General features: G+C 37.9%; 1 protein-coding gene across 2 annotated transcripts; it reads left to right on the plus strand.

Annotated features, from left to right (window-relative positions):
- The first annotated feature begins 1,760 nt into the window (after positions 1–1,760).
- Positions 1,761–19,696, plus strand: acp1 (acid phosphatase 1). 2 transcript variants are annotated; one of them, XM_004541772.5, is made up of 6 exons: positions 1,761–1,882; positions 3,416–3,489; positions 4,083–4,196; positions 13,480–13,541; positions 14,327–14,432; positions 19,393–19,696. In XM_004541772.5, exons 1-6 carry the CDS (start codon positions 1,840–1,842, stop codon positions 19,468–19,470), a joined length of 477 nt encoding a protein of 158 aa, XP_004541829.1. In that variant the 5' UTR covers positions 1,761–1,839; the 3' UTR covers positions 19,471–19,696. The 2 variants fall into 2 exon arrangements, with proteins under 2 accessions (XP_004541829.1, XP_004541830.1); XM_004541773.6 differs by lacking the exon at positions 4,083–4,196 and adding an exon at positions 4,260–4,373.
- The last annotated feature ends 1,203 nt before the right edge of the window (positions 19,697–20,899 follow it).

Consider the following 20,899-nt stretch of genomic DNA (forward strand, 5'->3'; position numbering starts at 1 on the left):
ACTGCATCTGTAGTGTTCTTTCTCAGCATGAAATCATATTGCTGATTCTCTTCTTGAACTAGCTTCAACGAGTCATGTGGCTGTAGAGCAGGTGGTAGAGCAGGTCCATCAGTTACTCCATCAGTGCTCCTGTCTCTCATTTTCTCCATTTGACTACCTGACAGGCAGATCGCAGTTTGTGAGACTGCAGAGCTGTGTGTCAGAGTCTGAAGAGCAACATAGGAGCACCTCAGTGAACTGTTCTGTCCCCTTTCCTCTTCATCATCTATACAGCCTACTTCAAGTACATCACAGAAATGTGCCTCCTCCAGAAATTCTCTGATGACACGGCCATTATTGGAAGCGTGGAGATGGGAAGGGAAGAGGAGTACAGAGGAATGATTGATGGTTCATGAGGTTGTGTGAGGAGAACCACTTGCAGCTGAATGTGGCCAAAACAAAGGAGCTGGTGGTGGACTTTGGCAGAAACAGATCCCGACCCTCCCCTTGTCTGCATTCGTGGGACTGATGTCAAAATAGTCACATCCTACAAGTATCTGGGAGTTCAACTGGATCACAAGCTGGTGTGGTCTGCCAACACGGATGCTGCCTACAAAAAGGGTTCGAGCCGGCTTTACTTTCTATGAAGGTTCAGATCCTTCAAATTATGCAGCAGGCTGCTCTACATGTTTTATCAGTCTGTTGTTGCGAGCACCATCTTCTTTGCTGTGGCGTGCTGGGGTGCAGGCATCAAAGCAAAGGACGCAAACAGACTGAACAAACTCATCAGGAAGGCAGAGTCTGTTGTTGACATGAAGCTCGCCACCCTGGAGTTGGTCATCAGTGACAGAATGCTGGCAGACTGCTGGGAATCATGGACAATGACTCCCACCCCCTCCATAACACACTGGACAATCTGAAGAGCAGTTTCAGCAACAGGTTCCTTCGCCCTCGCTGTCTGAGAGAACGTTACAGGTGGTCGTTCCTTCCTGCTGCTATCAGACTCTTTAATTCATCCACTTGGGTCAGGTCCACACATGTGGAACAGAATTAATCACACCTCAACGCACCTTGTCACTTTTGTACACTGCAAAATATTTCCACACATACTCGTCCTTTTATATTTATATGTATACCTATATCCATATATTTATCTATTTATTTTAATATTTATCTATTATAACTCTGTTTCTACACTAATCTTATGTGCGTGCTTGTGTTTGTTGTATATTTGCTGCTATGACAACTCAGTTTCCGTCTGGGATTAATAAAGTTTCTCTGATTCTGATTCATCAGCTTCTCAACGCACTCCTATCTTTCAGTCATACTCTCTTCATTCTTCTTCGTTAGTACATTTATAGAACAGCTTCTACCCGTGGGCTGTCAGTACCATAAATGCAAATTAAGAGTGTGAGCAGACAAATAGCAGCTGTTGCTGCTATTTGCTATTGATTATGTTTAAATTTTTTTGTGCAATATTTTGTTCTGTGAATATTTCAGCAGATGTTCAATTTCCATCCCTCAACATATCATCACGTCAAATTGGCAGATTTACACCAGATGGACTTCCTGATACTACTGTCCCCAATTATATGGGCTTAGGACTAACAGTAGGACTACATTGGGTTGTATGTCAACTAAAAACAAAACAAAACACAAACAAACAAAATATATATTCACAGATATCTGGTATCACTTATAATTTCCAATGTAAATGTAAATGAGAGTAATACTCTTTAAATTTAAGGCGCATGTGGTTCATACTTGAACCCTTCAGCACTGTCAGCGTGCTATACTTTTGTTCAGGCAGTACTTGGCCGCCACGTTAGCCGGTGTCGTAGTCGTACAGGACCTTTCAACATGGCGGCGACGGGTACAAAGTCGGTTTTGTTCGTTTGTTTGGGTAAGAGACGTCTTTTAAACCCACAAAACCTCAGTTAAAACTTACACGTGTTACTGCTTAAAAGCAAACATGTCATTCTGTCAGCAGGTCAACTCATCGCATTTTAATAAATGAAATGAGCTTCGTTAGATGTACCTCAGAGTGCTAACTATGTACTAGCTGCCTTACAATGAACGCGAAGCTGCCAAACACACTTTCCACTTAAGGCTCTTAAACTTTTAACTTCCATGTGTGTATGTTTGGTATCTAATCAGCTGTAGCCTTATGTGTAAACGTCAAGCAAGGTGTCCGTGTTTAACTGGAGAGATACGTGTCTAAGCTCAAAGAATCCAAAGTGAAAGCTGTCAGGAACTCACCTCAGCACGGAAACGTCACTGCAGATAATTTGAAGCACATGCGTCCAATTCTGAAATAGTTTTCAAGATGTAGCAGAGTGTAGGTTGGCTCTATTATTAATTTGAGTGGTAGATTTTTCATTATAATTCGTTTCACATTTCATTAAAGCTTCTACAGAGGATTTTACTTTACCAATGGACTGTTTCCTGAAAAAATACTAAACGTGATCAAACATTTTAGAAACTGCTTGATGCAACTACCAAAACAGTAACTTAAACATTACATGTTAAGACACACATAGATTTTATGTTATATATTTTGGACATTAACAGATTAGTTGTTATTTTAGCCATTTACTAAAGCATCCCGTTTAGGTTTTTTTTTTTTTTTTTTTTTTTGCATACTTTTACCTCTGGTGCTGTCGACATCCTAATTGGAGGAAGGGTTCAAGTAGTACTGGCCTTCTGTAAAACAGCACAGATAATTAGGCGGGTTAGACAAAAGCTGTGAACATTTTATTTATGGTTTATTCAATTTGACTAATTAAGCCCCTGAAAATATTTTTAATTAATTTGTTTTATGTTAATTGCATTAAATTTAAGCCAAAAGTCTGCTCTTCAATTAGATCTTTTATGAGATTCTAGATTTTGTTTAGGACATTTAAAAGAAAAAAAAAGTCACTGTTCACAAAGTTGCGACTGTATTTCAAATAGGAGTTTTATATAAGCACAGTAAATCCATTGTCTTTGGATGTTGCCAGTAATATGCTGGACTTCTGCATGGGTCTACATGTTAAAATATGAGCTTAAGTTTTAGAAATATTTTTTCAGGTTTTAAAATATTGTAAAGGTTTTGCCCCTTTTCGTCTGTTATGCCTCAGATGCTGTCCCAGGGAGCAATCACAGTGCACAGAATAAGAAAGAAAAAAGCTTAATCAATATCTGGCCTCGACTCAAGATTTTAAGTCATTTTAGTTGTTGACACAGTCCGAAAGTAAAGTCAGTTTCACAATACATTTCTTTTTTGTTTTAGCAGTCGAAATCCATTTACCGTATACAGAAAAGTTTGTATTTTAAAATATCATACATATATCTTTATGATATACTGAAGTTATGTGTATTACCACTGGGATATTGCAGTTTTCTAAATATATCCTTATCCCTTTAATATGGTGATGTTGTTTGTGGTGTTGAACAGGGAATATCTGCCGATCCCCCATTGCTGAAGCAGTCTTCAGGAAGATGGCAACTGATGGTGGCATCGTTGATCAGGTAAAGTCATTGTTGACATATGTTTTCATTTCGTACTACAGATCTGCTGTACACATTTTTTCTGTTTATAACTCCTGCCATTTGATACAACTATGGAAATGACAACAGAAGTGTCAGCCACTCACCTTAAATGTTCTGTTCAGTGTTGCATGTTTGAAGAGCCCTTTACATATTACGTATAACACTACAATATGAATAACATATCAAGAACTAGTCTCAAAAATATTTCCTCTGGCATTAGTGAGGAAAATTATTTCTTCATACTGGTTGGTTGATAATATATATTTTTAATTTGGCAGTATTAACTTCGCAGTTTTAAAGTCCTGGTCTCTGGAGAGAAATTCTATATGAAATTAACTTTTGCTACTAACTGCAGTACATTGATTTAAAATGGAAAAAATGAAAGTTCAAAATTCCTCACTGAATTCAATTTGGATAATAGCGACCTGCTTACAGTCTCTAAAGATGATTAGGAACATTTACCTTCAGTTTAAATGTGGAGTTGCCCTTTATTCTGTACAGAAACTTCTTTCTTTATGAGACTGTAATTCGGTTTTGTTGAGTTTCTGATTCCCGTGCTTTGTTCTGCCTAGTGGAGGATAGACAGTGCTGCCACCTCCACCTATGAGATAGGAAACCCTCCAGACCACCGTGGTCAAGCCTGCATGAAGAGGCATGGCGTGCCCATGAGGCATGTGGCCAGGCAGGTATGATCACCCACCACCTCTCTCAAGACGTAGCTAGCGCCCCCTTTTTGTTCTCTGTTGCAGTGGATCATAGACAGTGGTGCCACATCAGACTGGAATCTAGGCAGCTTACCGGATGCCCGCGGTCTAGCCTGCCTCAGGAAGCATGGCATTGACACGGACCACAGGGCGCGACAGGTACAACCAGACGTCCCACAGCTGCTGTCACTGCAGTGGAAAGTGTGTGTGTGTGCGTGCGTGTGTATGTGAGAATGTAATGCTGCTCAATCACATTTTTAAAAATAAATTGTCACATACTTAAAACAGTGAGTAAGAAGAGTAGGTAGCAGTCTTCTCTCTTAATTACAGGATGATTTTCAGGCATCTTGGCCTCTTGTGGTAGCATGGATGTTGCTCACAGACCAGCTGAGTGTTACTGGTCTACACTCTATGTTTCACTTGGATTTTATTCTGAAGGTCTTGATCTGTTAGTCTGCTCCATCATGCTTTCTTCTGTCTACAGAAGAACTGTTAAATAGCTATTGTGGTTGTTTTTGATGTCAGTCAGCTGCCTACCAGGGAGTCTGTCATCCTAGAAACCTATTCTCCAGGTCTGTGTAGTCAGCTTTCTAATCACAAGAACCAACTTTCCACCTGCTAGAAGTTTTGGTTTGTGCTGTTTGTTCTTCTCTTTGGATCTTTCAATTAGTAGAGAAGGGTGACTGTTGCTAAGACTGCAAGACATTGTGCCCAAACAGCAGCATGAAGGAAGTGAAACACGTGTTTGTACTGCTTGGGGATAGCTGCTTAACTGGTTTTCTTTTGAAAAGGAGACTGTCAGCTAACCTGCTCATGAGTTAACGAGATGCGCTAGAACAGGATCTTCCACAGAACTGTCTGAAGTAAATTTTAAACCTGTTTGGAAAAGGGCCTACATTTTTAAAAAAACATTTTGAGGCACTGGCTATCTAATCCTTTTAAAAAAAGAAAAAAAGTTTGTTTGTATAAACCCAATACACTAATTGCCATATTTGCTAAGCCAAAATGTAATTCATAATAGAACATAAAAACTTGGGAAAATTAACCATTTTAATGTAAATATAAGTTCATTAAGAAATTAATGGCAGCACCATGTCTCAAAAAAATGTTGGGCCAGGGCCGAGAATAATGTTCCTCAACATTAAAGACTTTTAATATCTCATTATCTGCAGTACAAGATATAATCATAATAGATTCAGAGAATCTGGAAAAAACTCTGTGCGCAAGGGACAAAGTTAAAAATCAGTATTTGATGCCTGTGATCTTTGGCCCCTCGGGTTGCACTGCATGAAAAATAGGCATAGATCAGTAAACATAGTTCGTCATGCCATCCACAAATGCAGGTTAAAGCTGAGTCATGCAAAGAAGTAGCCAATCGTGAGCACAATCCAGAACACTACAGTCTTCTCTGGGCCAAAGCAAAGCGGAAAACTGCTCTGTGGTCAGAGAAATTAAAATGTAAAATTCTTCTTAAAAATGCTGCGTCCCTCAGAGTAAAGAGGAGAGGGACGATCCAGCTGGTTATACGTATTCTGTTGAAAAGCCTACAGCTCTGATGGTATAGCAGTGTATTAATGCCTTTGGAATTGATATTTTGCACATCTGGAAAGGCACTAGCAATGCTGAAAGCTATTTTACAGGTTTTAGAATAACATATACTCTAGGGCTGCCACGATTTGTCGACTAGTCACGATTACGTCGACTATCAAAATCGTCGACGACTGATTTAATAGTCGACGCGTCGTTTGAAGCTTTATAAGATCCCAAAAGACGCAGGAATAAGTAGCAGGATTTAAGAGTGTAATAACGGACTGAAACAGAAGATGGCAGCACTGCATGTACAAGGATGCCAGCTGCCGTTAAACCCCGAAGAAGAAGAAGAAGAAGCAGCTGTGTCCCAGAATTCATAGCGCGGCCCAGCTCAGTTTCCAACAATGGCGGCAGCTAGTTAGTTTTAATGTTACTCTTATTATTCTTTCTGGGTCACAAAATAAACGTTTAACATATTTTCAGGCGAGAATGTAGCTGTGTAAACCTCAAATATCGGCTCAGTTTATCAGGACACCACATATTTTCAAAAGCGCTCCGACGTTTTCGGAGACGTCTGTTACCCACTAGCTCGATAGCTAGCCGGGGGCTAGGTCACTAGCGCGGTGAGAACACCGGACTCCCGGCAAATTGTTTTCAAACCCACCGCCGTCTTTCGCTACTCAGGTTAAATATATGAGTCACTTAGATAAATTAAAAATGTTGTTGTTTGGCTTTTTTTTTTAGTATTTTATTTGTTCCTGAGTAAATCGGTTTGGCTGAGATTAAAGTTATAGTTTTTACACAGATGAATAAACGTCAAGCAGACAGCTGATTATCAGAAGTGTGAGATGCTGGAGAATATACTCCGGTGTCCTGTTATATTTTAGATAGCAAGGAGTTTATTAAACTTCACCGAAACAATCTGCAAATTTCATTAAAATTGAATAAACTATCATCTTGTCTTTATTTTTAGTTAGCACCTTAAAAGCTTAAAGCTGTAAGCTAATGATAGTTATATAAGAGCAGATGCTGCTGGTGCAATAAGCTGTAGTTTTACGTCCAGTGGATGATGATCTGATTAGTCGACTAATTGCATAAATAATCGGTGACTAGTCGACTATCAAAATAATCGTTTGTGGCAGCCCTAATATACTCCCATTCAGATGATGTCTTTTTCTAGGAATGCCTTGCATATTTCAACAAGACCATTCCAAACTGCATACTGCAGCTATTGCAAGAGCATGGCTTCATAGAAGAAGAGCCCAACTGTCCTAGGACAGTTGGGCTCTTCTTCTTCTTCTCCTGCAGTCCAGACCTTTCACAGACTGAAAACATTTGGCTCATCATGAAACCAAAAATATGACAAAGAACACCCAGGACTGTGGAGCAACTAGAATCTTATACCAGACAAGAAGGAAAGAAAATAATTTACCCAAAGATCAGCAGCCGGTCTCCTCATTTTGCAGTTTTTTATGGACTGTTGTTAAAGGAAGAGGAGCTGTTTCACGGTGGTAAACACGAACTTGTCGCGAGTTTTGAGATGGGTTGCACCATCAATGCAAAATGGCTTAAAATGGCTCATTTTCTCAGCTTAAGGATTTCAGAAAATATTCTGTTTTTATTTACATATCACAAACTGTATAACATTTTTAGGAGTTGGGGTAGTATTTTTGAGTGTAATAAAGAAGCTGATAGCCAGTCCCTGGTCTAGACTAATGTTCAAGTTGATGGCACCTGTGACGTTTGTGAAATATTGATGAAGCCAGTGTAGCAAGCATCACTGCACAGATGTTTCTAATCCTTAAAGAGGCCTGAAATTACACCAAGATGTTTGTCCATGTATGGCTTCAGGCTTTATGCTGCGCTGGCTTCTCCTTACAGTAACTTCTACTCCCCAGTGCCCTTAAACACTGAGAGATCTCCGGTGTTTCACCCTAGACTTGAGATCTCCCATCTCCTTGTTTTGGCTTACTGCAAACCAGTTCTGTCAGACCCTCATCTAATCTCCTCAAAGCAGGGATGGGAAGGCTCAACCCTTGGCTTAAACCCAACCAAATCCACACAATAAGCTTTGACAAGTCTTTGTTTTTTCCTCTTTTTCTTTAGCACTCTTTTCTGCCACGTTTTCTTTTTTAATAACCCACCCTCCAACTTTGCTGAAGGCCTGGCGTGGCCAGTGTCCAAGCAAACTGGCCAGCTGGGAGCTCGTTTAAAGACCTGTGTATCCCCAAATAAACAAAAGTGTGTTTATTTTATAAACACATATTTTTCAAAGTGATCCATAACAAGTAACTTAGGGTAATCAAAAATTTGACATCCAGACATCAGATTTAAGAGAGTTGCAATTTGATTATCGTAAAACCAACACTTGAGGAATGAACACTTTTTGCCAAAATACCATCATCCTGTAGTAATCACATTAATTTCACCTGTCACCAGTTCAGCATTGATGCTGTGCAGATAAGTTTTACAAGCTGAATTCTCGTCCTTTTCCCACCATTACTCAAAAGTGCAAACATAATTAATGAAGAAAAGATCTTAGCTTATCTGTTAATGGTTATTTTTTGGATAATTCCTAAGGAATGCTTCTTCAACACACATTAATGATAGCTGTAAGTAGATATTATGTAGATATTATATTTTATTACTGGCTAGAACTATAATCGACAACACAAGTGAAAGCTGGTGTGCAAACAGATAATTAACTTCAAATGTAGATGTGCCTGCTAGGTAGGGCTGCACGATTTTGCATAAAATGAGAATCACGATTTTTTTGCTTAGAATTGAGATCACGATTCTCTCACGATTTTCTTTTCCAGTATAAATATTTATTGCACTTATTAACTGCACATCAACTTCGTAACAGTTGAGACTGAACATAAAAACAATAAATAAACATAAAAACAACAGATGTCTCACGTTTTGTTGTTGCCGCAAAATGTTGCACTGCTTGAAATTCCGTCTCCACCGTTGCTCGACACTGCGTGTATAGAGCAGGTAGTGCAACAATAGAAAAATAGTTGCTGGACGGCACTGTGTAGCGTTTGTCTAGGGTGTTTATCATTTTCCTAAATCCCTGGTTTTGCACAGTGTTGATGGGAGCCATATCTTTGGTCAGGTGATAAGTAATAGCCTCCGTAATTTCTTTGTGCCTGCGGGAGTTCGACGGGTATAGGGAAGCGCTGTATAAGGTTCCCGTTATTGATGTTTGGGTGGTTGACCGGGACGGATTTTGTCCTGTCACTTTCTCGTCATCTCTGACGTGTTCTCTGTTGTTTTTTCCCTGCTAATTTTAGCATCACACGGCACAGCTTCTGTATCACGTGGTATAAGGCTCCGCCCTTGTCATTCGTTGAGCAGGAAGAGTGAGCGCTTGTTTTCATGCAGATTACGTCCCGGATCAAAATGCGGTACAATCGTCGTCGTCTTTTTTATTTTTTATTTTTTAAATTGTTGTCATTTGGAAATGAGATCGCACATAAGTATGAATCGAGATCGCGATTTTCTAACGATTAATCGTGCAGCTAGGGCTGCTCGATTATGGCAAAAATGATAATCACGATTATTTTCACTGAAATTGAGATCTCGATTATTTGACGATATTTATTTAACCCTTTAAGACCTACTATAGAACCAAGTCCGCCAGAGCTTATATTATATTTTTACATGTTGTAGTGCCATTTGTGGGAGCATTTCAAGTTGCTATACAACTGTTATAGCCCATATTTTAAATAATATGTATTCATTAAGTCCATAGTAACTACATTAATTGCAAAAAAGTGCAATAAACTACAAAAAAATTGAAAATCGTTTTTGTTTTTTTTTACATATATTTCTACTTGGAGAAATTTAAGGGTTTATCCCTCAAAACTTTAAATACAAAAAAGTTGCAAAAAATAGTTTACAACAACAGGAAATTTATTTTGAGTGTCTTCATAGTTTTATTTTGGAGATACAGCAATTTTTATATACTGCAGGAAAAATGAAAAAACAATCCTATGATGCAAATTTGCAAAGAAAACAGCAGGTGCATCAAAATAAACTATTTCCAGCAGTGCAATTCGAGTTCTAAGCATCACAGAAACTATTCAGAAAGGTCAAACATGACCAGTATAGGCTTTTAAGGCCTACGAGTAAAAAACTACAATTTCCACGAAAATGACGTCACTTCCGGTTTCGGCCAGGAAATGGCGGATATGCGGTAGTTCGTGCTGACGACTGTTTCAATGTGGGAAGTGTTACGAACAGCTGATCGGATCGGCAAAGCGTGTTTCTGGAATATTATGTTTTTGTTCCTGCAAGCGCTTTTTATGCAATTTTTGCAAAGCTTTATGTGGAAGGAAACCGTGACCGAGGACAAGCTGATGGCATCAGATGTAAGTACAACTCCTCTGGTTTTATATGCAAAACAAATTATTGCGCTAGCTTACGCGGTTCAGGTTCTACAGGGATTTAAAAATAGTTACACAACACGGAGCGTGCTGCTCTGACCGGCTTTAAAGGGTTAACAATGACTTTAAAAAAATAATGTAAAATAGTGTGCAACACCACTGAAGTTTTTTTTTTTTTTACCTGTCTTTTCAACCAACAGCAGTCACTCTCCTCTCCAAATAACTTCTGCTTAGCTTTCTGAGCTTCCCTCGGGTCCTCTTAATCAGCGGTCTCCACCCTTTTTTGCGCCACGGACGGTTTATGCCCGACAATATTTTCACGGACCGGCCTTTAAGGTGTTGCGGATAAATGAGGGAGGGGCTAATAATCGGCTCAGTCATTTTTAATGATCGTTGAAAGCCCAGATCGTAATCGTGATTAAAATTCGATTAATTGAGCAGCCCTACGTGCAGCCCTACTGCTAGGGCTGTTCGATATAACGATATAGATCGGATGACGATATAAAAACGTTTATCGTTTCATTTTAGCTATTGTTTGTTTCGTGGTGTCGCAAAATAAACTGTTTACGGCAATATTTTTTCATCGTTTTGATGGTCACTGTAGTGGCTATATTAATTTCTTCAAGTTCTCTCTTTCTCTTATATTTAATATAACCACACTACGGACCTGCGCCTGTTTTTATGCGTTGTGGTTAGCAACAACGACGGTAACACCATCGTGTGTCTGCTTGTTTATGTTCCACATAAACCTTTCACAATAAAGCTCAAGATCCTGTTGAGACTTTTCAAAATAAACTGAATCACGTGAAAGAGCAGATTATTTACGGATGAGAAGTAAAAAAGAGCCGCCAGGTGCTAAAAAATAAACCTTAGACTCAAACATTAGAACAGGCTTTTCCCCGCAGCACCCTGTGTAATAAATACTCACAAAGAAAACTGCGGCTGTTACAACTTGTGTCTAAAAATGTATCGTTTCATGCATCTGTTAAAACACTCGACTCCAGCTACATGACGCGCAGCTGGAAACACTTCCCGCAAGTCGAGCTGCCCGAGATTCACAGAATTTACAGAAAATGTTACATTTTTGTGATTTATATCGTTATCGAGATGATAGAATTCTTATATTGGGATATGAGATTTTGGTCCTATCGCACAGCCCTAGTGCCTGCTTACAGCAGTGTTTTAGTGTTTTGTTTTTTTGTGTTTTCTAAGACTGTTTCCCCACAGAGTAGTAAAACAGAACTTAAAATCACTCCGCTACTATTTCTTTATAAGAAATTGAGTTATGTATACTATATATCACACAGATCCATATGATTTTTAGGGCTTTATTATGTGTCGTTTTCATTATTCATTTATATGTATCATTTTAAAGTTTCATTCTATGCATGTTGATTGTTTTTTTTCCTTTTATGCCTCTTAACTACTTCCATCTTTACTTGCTTTTTTCCCCCATTTATTCTTAGTTAATTCATTCCACAAATAGGATCAGTGGTGGCTTTACAGTGTAGTAGTTATCACATTTACCTAACCTGTAAAAGATCCTTAGTTTGAGGCAAGAACACACAAATCCCTGGGACGGTTGCATCGGAAAGGACAGGCATAAGGGCATAAAAATCGGTGCCATACTGGATATACAGAGCTCTTTGCAGTGGCAACCACTTGCGAAAAAACCTTTATGAAATTGGATAAATATTAATAAATGAAATGTTACAATATTTTATAATTTTCCCCATCACCCATAACCTTATATAAAGTGTATAAATATATTAAGTGTCTTCAGACTGTACTCCATATAACCACGAGAGCGTTACTAAACACTTAAATCTACTAACAACTACATTACAGAGTGTCTGTTTTTTGCTCCTTTTATAAACTTAACAAGTTCAGCATATGTTGAAATTTAACTACAACAAGAGGACATGTTTGTTATCACCACAGGCTAAAGACGCAAATGTCTGAAGTGTCACCAAGGAGGCAAATTTCAGTGGCTGACTGGCCAGGCGTGCAAGGTTTTTGTTCCCTCACATAGAAGAACCTTGTTGAATGAAGATATAGGGCAAAATAAATTTACAGCTTTCCTGAATCACATATCAACAAGTACCTCTTTTGTTAAAGTATGACGGTAAACCAACATGCACGGTGACATGTCAAATTCTTCTTTTTTGTTAAAAAGAACCATTAACTTTTAGATTTCCAATCACTTTTCTATGAGTGTCTCCCGACTCTTTCTTTGCTTTCCATAAAAACCTCCTTGCTCATTCTTAGCCAAAGATTTCAGATACCAAACTAAGCTCTCTGTCAACTTTGTGAGGAGGTCTTGCACAAGACTTTTTGATAGAGGATTACCACTGCTTCATTTACACCTTGAAAGAAGCAGGCACTGAGATTATGATCAACACAGATTATCATTGTGTGTGAGAGAGAGGATGTGAAAGTGTGAGAATGGGTGAAATACAGTGATCAGACTGCAGTGGCTGGAGCGTTTCGCTGCGTGAATATAATTGAAAACATTTGTAATGAACATCTTTTTACCCGTCTGCTGTTACAAGCTGTCACTGTTATTGTGTCCATATGTCAACATCTGGAGCTATGCGGGAGTTTTATTCATGCCTCTGTGCTCTCATTTGTTTCTCTCTGCCCTTAGCTTCTCCTTGGCATTCCTATAAATCCACTGTCAAAATACTTTAAAAGTATTCGGGGTGTTGCCTGTTTTTCTTATTTTTTTTCTTTTTGTTTTTATTGCTGCTTGTGCCATTAAATCATCACAGAATGCAGTGAAAACTGTATAAACCCCTCCACAGGCATACAGACGTGCTCCTTTCCCTAACTTGGTTTTCCTCTAGGTCAAGAATCAAGAATTCAAGTTGTTATAAACGCGACCTTGTTTTTTTCACGTTAAAATGAGTTAGCCATTGAGCAGGAGAAGGAGGGAGGAGGAATAGATGGGAAAATAAGGCTTGTGTGACTTGTTGAAAATGCAACATTAGTTTATTTATGTTTTAAAAATTCTTTGTGCATGTAACAGCAGCTGGAATCCAGCACATGGATGCTGGCCTCCATTACGAACAATGAAACGTAATTAAAAATATTGACATAATATAACTACATCCAAAAGCTATTACTAAAAAGGCAGATGATAAATGAATGATTTAATAAGATCTGAGTTGTCTTATTTTTCTTGTCTTTAGAGGTTTAATGTGTCAGTGAAAAAGCTGCTTTTTTATTTTCTTTTAGCTGCATAACCCATTCAGCCCTCTTTGAAGGACCAGAGGGAGTCTCTGCTGGTCATACTGAATTTCCACACAGAGCCAAAAGTAATATTTGTTTTGTTGTTCTTGCAGGTGACCAAGGAAGATTTCATGAGCTTTGAGCACATTCTGTGCATGGACGAGAGCAATCTGAGGTAGAGTTATTTCAGCCCACAGCAGCAGTGTTTATTTTTTTTCTAAGAGTGTCAATCACGGTTGGATACTTAGACACTGAAAGCGCTGGTGTCATGTGTTAAGTGTCAAAAAACATTTGTCTTGTAACGGTCCAAACTAGTGTGTCCTGCTGTCATGACGTTTATCTGTGCTGTTCTTTCACATGCATACATAAAAATGGTGGGGACATTGAGCTATAAATGCCTTGTAGGAGAATGCCTCCCTTTAATGACCAATATCCTTTCTTAAGCTCTTTGCAGAGGTCAGGGGGAGGGATATTTTTTGCTACTTTGAACGTTTAAGGATCATTTTGAGATCACATGCCCACGGCAGATCTGATCTGTAAGCAGCTTACTGAGTTCTTTGGATGCCTCGTCTTTGCTCTTTGGGGCAGTCTTTTCTTTTCCCCCTGCACACTTTGTTTCCTACAAATTTTAAGTTGGCCAGACTGAGAATTCATTAATTCTTTGACCTACTGCTTTTGTCTGGGATTGACTTAAACATGTTAAGGTGTTACTTTTCATTTATGTACTCTGTATGTTTCCAGACTACACCGTTTTATTATTTATCACTGATTTAAAGTTAATGACATGAATGTAATTATTATTAGAGGAATGCTAGAATAAGAAGCAGACAATAAACACTATACAACAACATTATCTCGAATATTTAGAAGCATGTGACCTCTTTAATCCAGAGGTGCTCAAACCTCCCTTGTTTCGTGCTCTGTTCTTTTGGAGTTACTTGTTTTCTCTCACCTTTGCAGTGACTTGAAACGGAAGTCAAAGTCCGTGAAAGACTACACAGCAAAAATTGAGCTTCTTGGTTCTTATGACCCCCAGAAGCAGCTGATCATCCAAGACCCTTATTATGTAAGTATTCAAACACATCCCTATGTTCAACTTTATTGCTCAAATTTAGAGGATATGTTTAATTTAATGTTGTAGCGAGATGGTCCAGCAAAGAAGCCAAAGCCAGTAAAACTACAAGATGCAACATTTAGAGGCCTTTACTTACATTTAAGGGAGACACAAGAACTCATTTTAAATATCTATACCATTTGGCATGTTAAATTAAGTGCCATGCTAAGGTCTCAACCACAAAGGCCTAGAGACCTCTCTGGCAACCAATGGTTCCAAGGGGAAATGTGCATTCTCTGAAAGGTTGGTGAGTGGCAGCTGGCACTTGCTGTGAAATTGATTGCTAAAGCCCAATTCATGCAGGCGTAAAGACCTGTTAGTTACTCAGTGACGGCAACCTCAGCTTGCTAGGGAAAAGTGCATATTCCTGACTATCTCTATCCACATTCAAATTGGATAATGGTTTTAGGATTTTTAGCTCCTTAACACGTGCTCCTTTTTTTTTTTTTTTTGAAGGGACCAAAAGTAATTGGACAACTGACTCAAAGGCTAGTTCATGGGGTGGTGTGGGCAGTTACTTCGTTATATCATTATCAATTAAGCAGATAAAAGGCCTGGAAATTATTTGAGGTGTGGTACTTGCATTTGGGAGATTTTCCTGTGAACAGACAACATGGGGTCAAAGCAGCTCTCCATGCAGGTGAAATCCCCCATCCTTAAGCTGCAAAAACAGACAAAAAAAAATATCCAAGAAATTGCAGCAATTTTAGGACTGGCAAAATCTGCGGTTTGGTACATTCTGAGAAAGAAAGAAAGAAAGAAAGCACTGTTGAACTCAGCAACGCAAAATGACCTGGACGTCCACAGAAGACAACAGTGGTGGATGATCACAGAATCATTTCCATGGTGGAGAGAAACCCCTTCGCAACAGCCAACCAAGTGAACGTCACTCTCCAGGAGGTAGCTGTATCAATATCCAACTCTACCATAAAGAGAAGACTGCATGAAACAAAAAAAAAAGCCAGCACAGTTCTGTCAGAAACATTCTTTGGACAGATGAAACCAAGATCAAACTCTACCAGAATGACTGCATGAAAAAAGTATGGAGAGAAGGCGTGGAACAGCTCATGATCCAAAGCATACCGCATCATGTGTAAAACACAGCAGAGGCAGGGTGATGGCTTGGGCATGCATAGCTGCCAGTGGCACTGGGACACTAGTGTTTATTTATGATGTGAAATGGGACAGGCGCAGCCAAATCAATTCTGAGGTGTTCAGAGATATACTGCTCAAATCCAGCTAAAGGCAGTCAAACTGATTTGGCGGCATTTCATAATAAAGATGGGCAAAGACCCAAAACATACAGCCAAAGCAGGACCCAGGAGTTTATTAAAGCAAAGAAGTCAAATATTCTTGAATAGCCAAGTCAGGTGATTCAATTAAAATTCATTCTGGTAATGTACAGAACCAAAATTAGAAAAAAAGTTGTCTCTGTCCAAATATTTATGGACCTAACTGTATACATCAAGTTCGCTTTTCTTCTGTTGAACAGATGATTTGATTAAAAGGTCCTTCCATATTTTTCCTAATATAGGTTTTTATGGCGATTACAGTTACATGGACTGCTGTTTTGAAAAAACATTTTCTTTCACTTAACCTGAGCTCACCATTCAGTAATGGCTCAGCCTTTTTGCTCTTCTCCGTGTGTGCAGACAAACTCCGGCTCCACATTAAACTATGACGTCATCTTGTCTGCTGTGTTTGTGCTATCAGTTATCAGTTTTTATTTAAAAACTGGGGGCTGCATGAGCTTAATGTTGTAATACTTTTTTATTCACATGCGTGGCCCTAGATACATTACTATTGCACATCTATTTTTAGTCTCAAATGCTGGTAAAATTATCACGTTTACATGGTGACAACTGAGCGCTACCGAGCTGTGGATTAAATGAAGCATTGAATTAAAACAATTTGTATTGAGGGTTTTTTTTCCTATAATTGAGTTATTTGAGTGACTCGATGAATTGTTATATCCCTAGTCTAATGTGTGAGTGGGGATCATCTGACCTGCCCTTTAGACTCTCTACCCAGGCAAAAACCCAATCTAGTATTTCTACTAGTGATAAGGTGTCTAAATGAACTCTGTTGTGCACTAAATGTGAAAAGGGGGAACTTTAAGCCAAACATACAAAAAAAATGAAATCTAATATATACAAGAGACAATAAAGCGGGAAGAACTTTTTTTTCATAATAAGAATCCTGATTAAAAGCCCAAAAAAGTATTTCAAAGTAAAACGTCAAACTCTTTCAGTAATTGTAGTAGATACAAAAAAGCTACATTCAGCCCATTCTGTAACATTTGTGTTTCTCTTCAAAGGATCACGTGGGAAAAATTCTATGGAAAAGATAAAGGGCAGGAAATGTCACACAGAGCAGTCATTTGAAGTATATTTATGGTTTTGGATGGACCGGATCAGTCTTCAGGTGCAAGTGGAAGAGTTAAGTTGTCTGCAGGGAGAAATCCAGACACAATTGATGCAGTAAAGAGCGCCAAAACAAAATGAACGGTTGCTAGTAAAATAGCTGTGTTTCTCACAAAAAAGTGGTATTCAGCCTTTCCAGACCAACACTCACCATAATATATTAGTTTTACGGAACCATAACAGATGTTTTCTGGTTTCACATTGGTAAGCTTTTCACAGTCCGTGGCTCGGTAGTTCTTTTTGTTCCCTAAATGTTTTGAGTCCTGCCAGATGATTTGGACATGGATTCTTGGCTGGTTTTTATTGTCTTGAGTATTATGAGTGAAAAAGGCAAGAATTGGAAAAGTGCAGGCAGAGACCTTTGGAAGGCTTTGAAAGTTTGAGTGTTGACAATAGACATTTAAAAAAAAAAAAAAAAAAAAAATCTTAACCTCCTGTGGCCATTTAAACTTTAATATATTTTTATGGTTGGTTTATTTAAATAAATGGCAAGGGATCTTATAATAAGTAATAATTTTCATATGTGGTCTTTATGAAAAATGTGTGTGGCTAGAGCTATTTTAGATGAATTATATTGTATAGTTCCTATGTCTTTGATTTTCCCATAAGAACTTGGACTTTAAATAAAACAGTCATGAATTATTAGTGATGCAGCTGGAAGAAGAAAGAGTGACCACAGTTTATGTGATTGTATTGAGTGTATTGGATTGTGTGATTTTGGCTTTGGACGCTGTATTTCTTTGTGTAATTTTACCAAATCTCATTATAGTCAATGTGGTTTTGGAGGCATGTAAGTACTTGGATTGGTACCTCGCCAGCAACCACATAGCATGACAGCCAAGCGAGCAAAAAAGGGGAGAACAATCGCTGTCCGTGTGTCAGGATAAATAAAGAATTATGTTGTTTTTACACATGAATTCTGGATTGTCCGTAATTGCCCTTTTGCAGATGTTGCACATAATAGGAGAGTGTGCGTGTCAGACGTACCTTTACAAATGGAATTATTAAAATATTTATATTTTAGTAATTTGGAGTATGTGGCATGTGTCACAGGTGTGTAGTTACTCACTCAATCAGTTGAGAATAACAGTTGAATTTAAACCAAGATGAAGTTTTGTGACAAGACTACAAACATGAGTTCATGATGATGTGAACTGAAGAGGAGGAAAGAGACGTGTTAAACGGCCATTGTAAACTTTAAAAATTTAAAATACAGATAACAACGTTTCTCTATTAAATGTTTCTTAGCTCTATTATTATTTTCAATCAGTTGCATTGAGCGATTGTTAATGGAATATTTTAAAATGTAGGTATCGACTTTTCATTTTTTTTATTTCTTGTTTGTTAATTCGTAATTAAACAATAAGAACTTAATTATAGAACAATTTGGATTACTTATAATGGGTTAAATTAACTCAATGTCAAACTTTCTGATTCTTTTATTTTATCAATGTGAAGGTGTTCATCATTCATCTTTCTGCACATAATACACAAGAAATGCTGCTGCTGCTACTCATACAGTGCTGGATCATTGGTATAGGGATGTCATGATACCAGCAATTTAGTAGTTAGTACACAATAGAATTACACGATGCTTAAAAACCCAATTCAGCATCACAACAATCATTGTACTCTACGTACTTAAACATTTTGATGTGATAACAAATCATTTCAAATATTTTTTTTGACAAGGCATAACCTGACATGTTAGGAAGATTACCAAGTAGCCTATGAATTTCACAGTTACTTATTTTATAAGCACTTAATGGTGCCACTGAAAACATTTTAGCCTAGACAGGAAAACAGTGGCCTCTGCAGCTGCTTAGGTCCACATCCACGGTCACAGATACAGCTGAATGTCATCAGAATAGAGTGATACAAAATGTCAGAAAAGGATTTAATGATGCCAGCTAAATGGAATGTAGAAGGAAAATAATTGTGGGCCCAGGATCAAACCTTGTGGAACCCCATAAGTTAGGGATGCAATGTGGGAGAAGGACTTGTTTGCCCTAACACAGAAAATTCTATCAGATAATGGGGGGAAAAAACAAATATAAAATATGTTTTATATTTTTATTTTTATAAAATATATAAAAAATAATAAATTATTTTAACAAAATAATAAATAAATTATTAGGGAATCACAAAATTCAATGTAGTTATGTGTTTACAAATTCTTTTTTTAAAAACGTAAATCTCAGCGAGAAATACCACTTTGAATAGTTATGAATAGAATTTCAAAACCCTTTTGGCTTCAGTCTTGACAATTTGGTTCTCGGAATAAGAACATTTCTCAGTTGAGTAACAAACTGTCATTTTTTATAATTTGGGTGTATCCAGCCTGCATCAGAGGGCAGGCCGTACTTCTGTTCCATTCATATAACTGTATATTTTCACTGTGTGCAATAGACAACAAATTCCAGTGATTGCGAGCTATGAATAGTTGGCTAAATCATTTTAATCTCCCCCTCCCTAATTTTGTCTTTTAGGGAAGTGATGAAGACTTTGAAAAGGTCTATGAGCAGTGTGTACGATGCTGCAAAGCTTTCCTGGAGAAGAACTCCTAACATCTACATTGACATGTCTTAGATGTATGAATAAATATGGGTTCTCAATTAAATATACTTACACAAATATATGTATAACTCTGTTGTGAGTAAATACTAAATACCACCAGATTACCTGTTTTGGTGTACGCATAATGTACATTTAGAACAGTATTGTGTGGGCAAGTTAACAGACTGTACATTCAATTGATTAATAAAACAAATAAAGTGAGTGTGACAGTTTAAAGTTCCTTTTGTTATTATTATTATTTTTTACACATTGTCAATTTTTGTTTCCTGAAAATTCTACAAAATTGATAAGATAATATAAGATAACTCTTTGTTGTCATTGCACAGTCATACATATTGCACATTAAATATTATTGCACCTTGTTATAAATATTATTATTGTTATTGTTTTTACCGTTGTTACCTCCCCCCCAAAAAAAGTCCAGGGAGGTAGTCAATCAGGTCAGCTATTTGCATTGATTAGGGCTATTGCTATAGTAGTAATAGAGGTGTATGGGTTAAATGCTGACACTGGGATCAAAGGGAATGCTACCATTAGTGCTTGATGGCTAGGATATTCTCTTGACATATTATTTTTATATACTGGGAGATGTTCGGTTTGTATAAAGAACATGGCATGTATTTGTTTTGTTTTAAAAAACAGCAGTGAAAAAAATTTATTTTTTTAATAGATGCAAAACTTAATCTTCTCAGTACAGCAATCACTTAAGTCAGAAGTGGCGACAGTGTTATAATAAATTTGGTCTCTAAATCACCCACACAAATGACCACTCAGTGCACTTCACAATGGTAGACTAATTTCACCACAGATAGAGATAGATGCAAGGAAAAACGGCTGCAAATCATTACACAAGAGTGGAGTAGAAAGACTAGATGAATCAACTGGTGGCTGGAGGGCTTCCAGTTGGTGATGACTCTAGTTTTAGCGTAGATATAGCTGTGTATCTGTAAACCTTAGGAGCTTTTAACTTTTAAATATGAGAACACAACTTTTTTTTTCCTGACTTAATGATTTTTTTTCTTCTTTTTCTGGACACAGGCAAGACCAGTCTGTTTTATTTAGCACTGAAATAAAGTATGTTGGGGAAAGTAAGCCAGGGAATTAATTTGCATACTAAATAACTTGTACTGATTTTCTGGCATAGCTTAAAGAGTAGTTTGACATTGTTTTGAAATCATATTTAATAGCTGTCTTACCTAGACGTAAATGGGGAGATTTCCGACATGCTCTCGTCTAAATGCCAGATACAAAGTAACATTCAAAAATTAGTTCACTAGCCCAGCTGAGAGTCAATATAGGGAAGGAGCTGGTTTGTCTAAAGCTAACTTAAGGTTATGTATATAACCCCGGTTCTCTGAGTAGCATGAGCGAGCGTCTCACTATGGGAACGCCTCCTGCTAAGTGACGCCCATGTCAGGA

Source organism: Maylandia zebra, linkage group LG15 (genome assembly GCF_041146795.1).
Source record: "Maylandia zebra isolate NMK-2024a linkage group LG15, Mzebra_GT3a, whole genome shotgun sequence".
Taxonomy (NCBI): Eukaryota; Metazoa; Chordata; class Actinopteri; order Cichliformes; family Cichlidae; genus Maylandia; species Maylandia zebra.

What these genes read in the sequence shown, in the direction of transcription:
- acp1 (XM_004541772.5), top strand. Translation starts at nt 1,840, where the DNA reads ATGGCGGCGACGGGTACAAAGTCGGTTTTGTTCGTTTGTTTGG. An exon ending in TGAGGCATGTGGCCAGGCAG is followed by an intron (nt 4,197 to 13,479) that starts GTATGATCACCC and finishes TTGTTCTTGCAG; the next exon opens with GTGACCAAGGAAGATTTCAT. An exon ending in TCATCCAAGACCCTTATTAT is followed by an intron (nt 14,433 to 19,392) that starts GTAAGTATTCAA and finishes TTTGTCTTTTAG; the next exon opens with GGAAGTGATGAAGACTTTGA.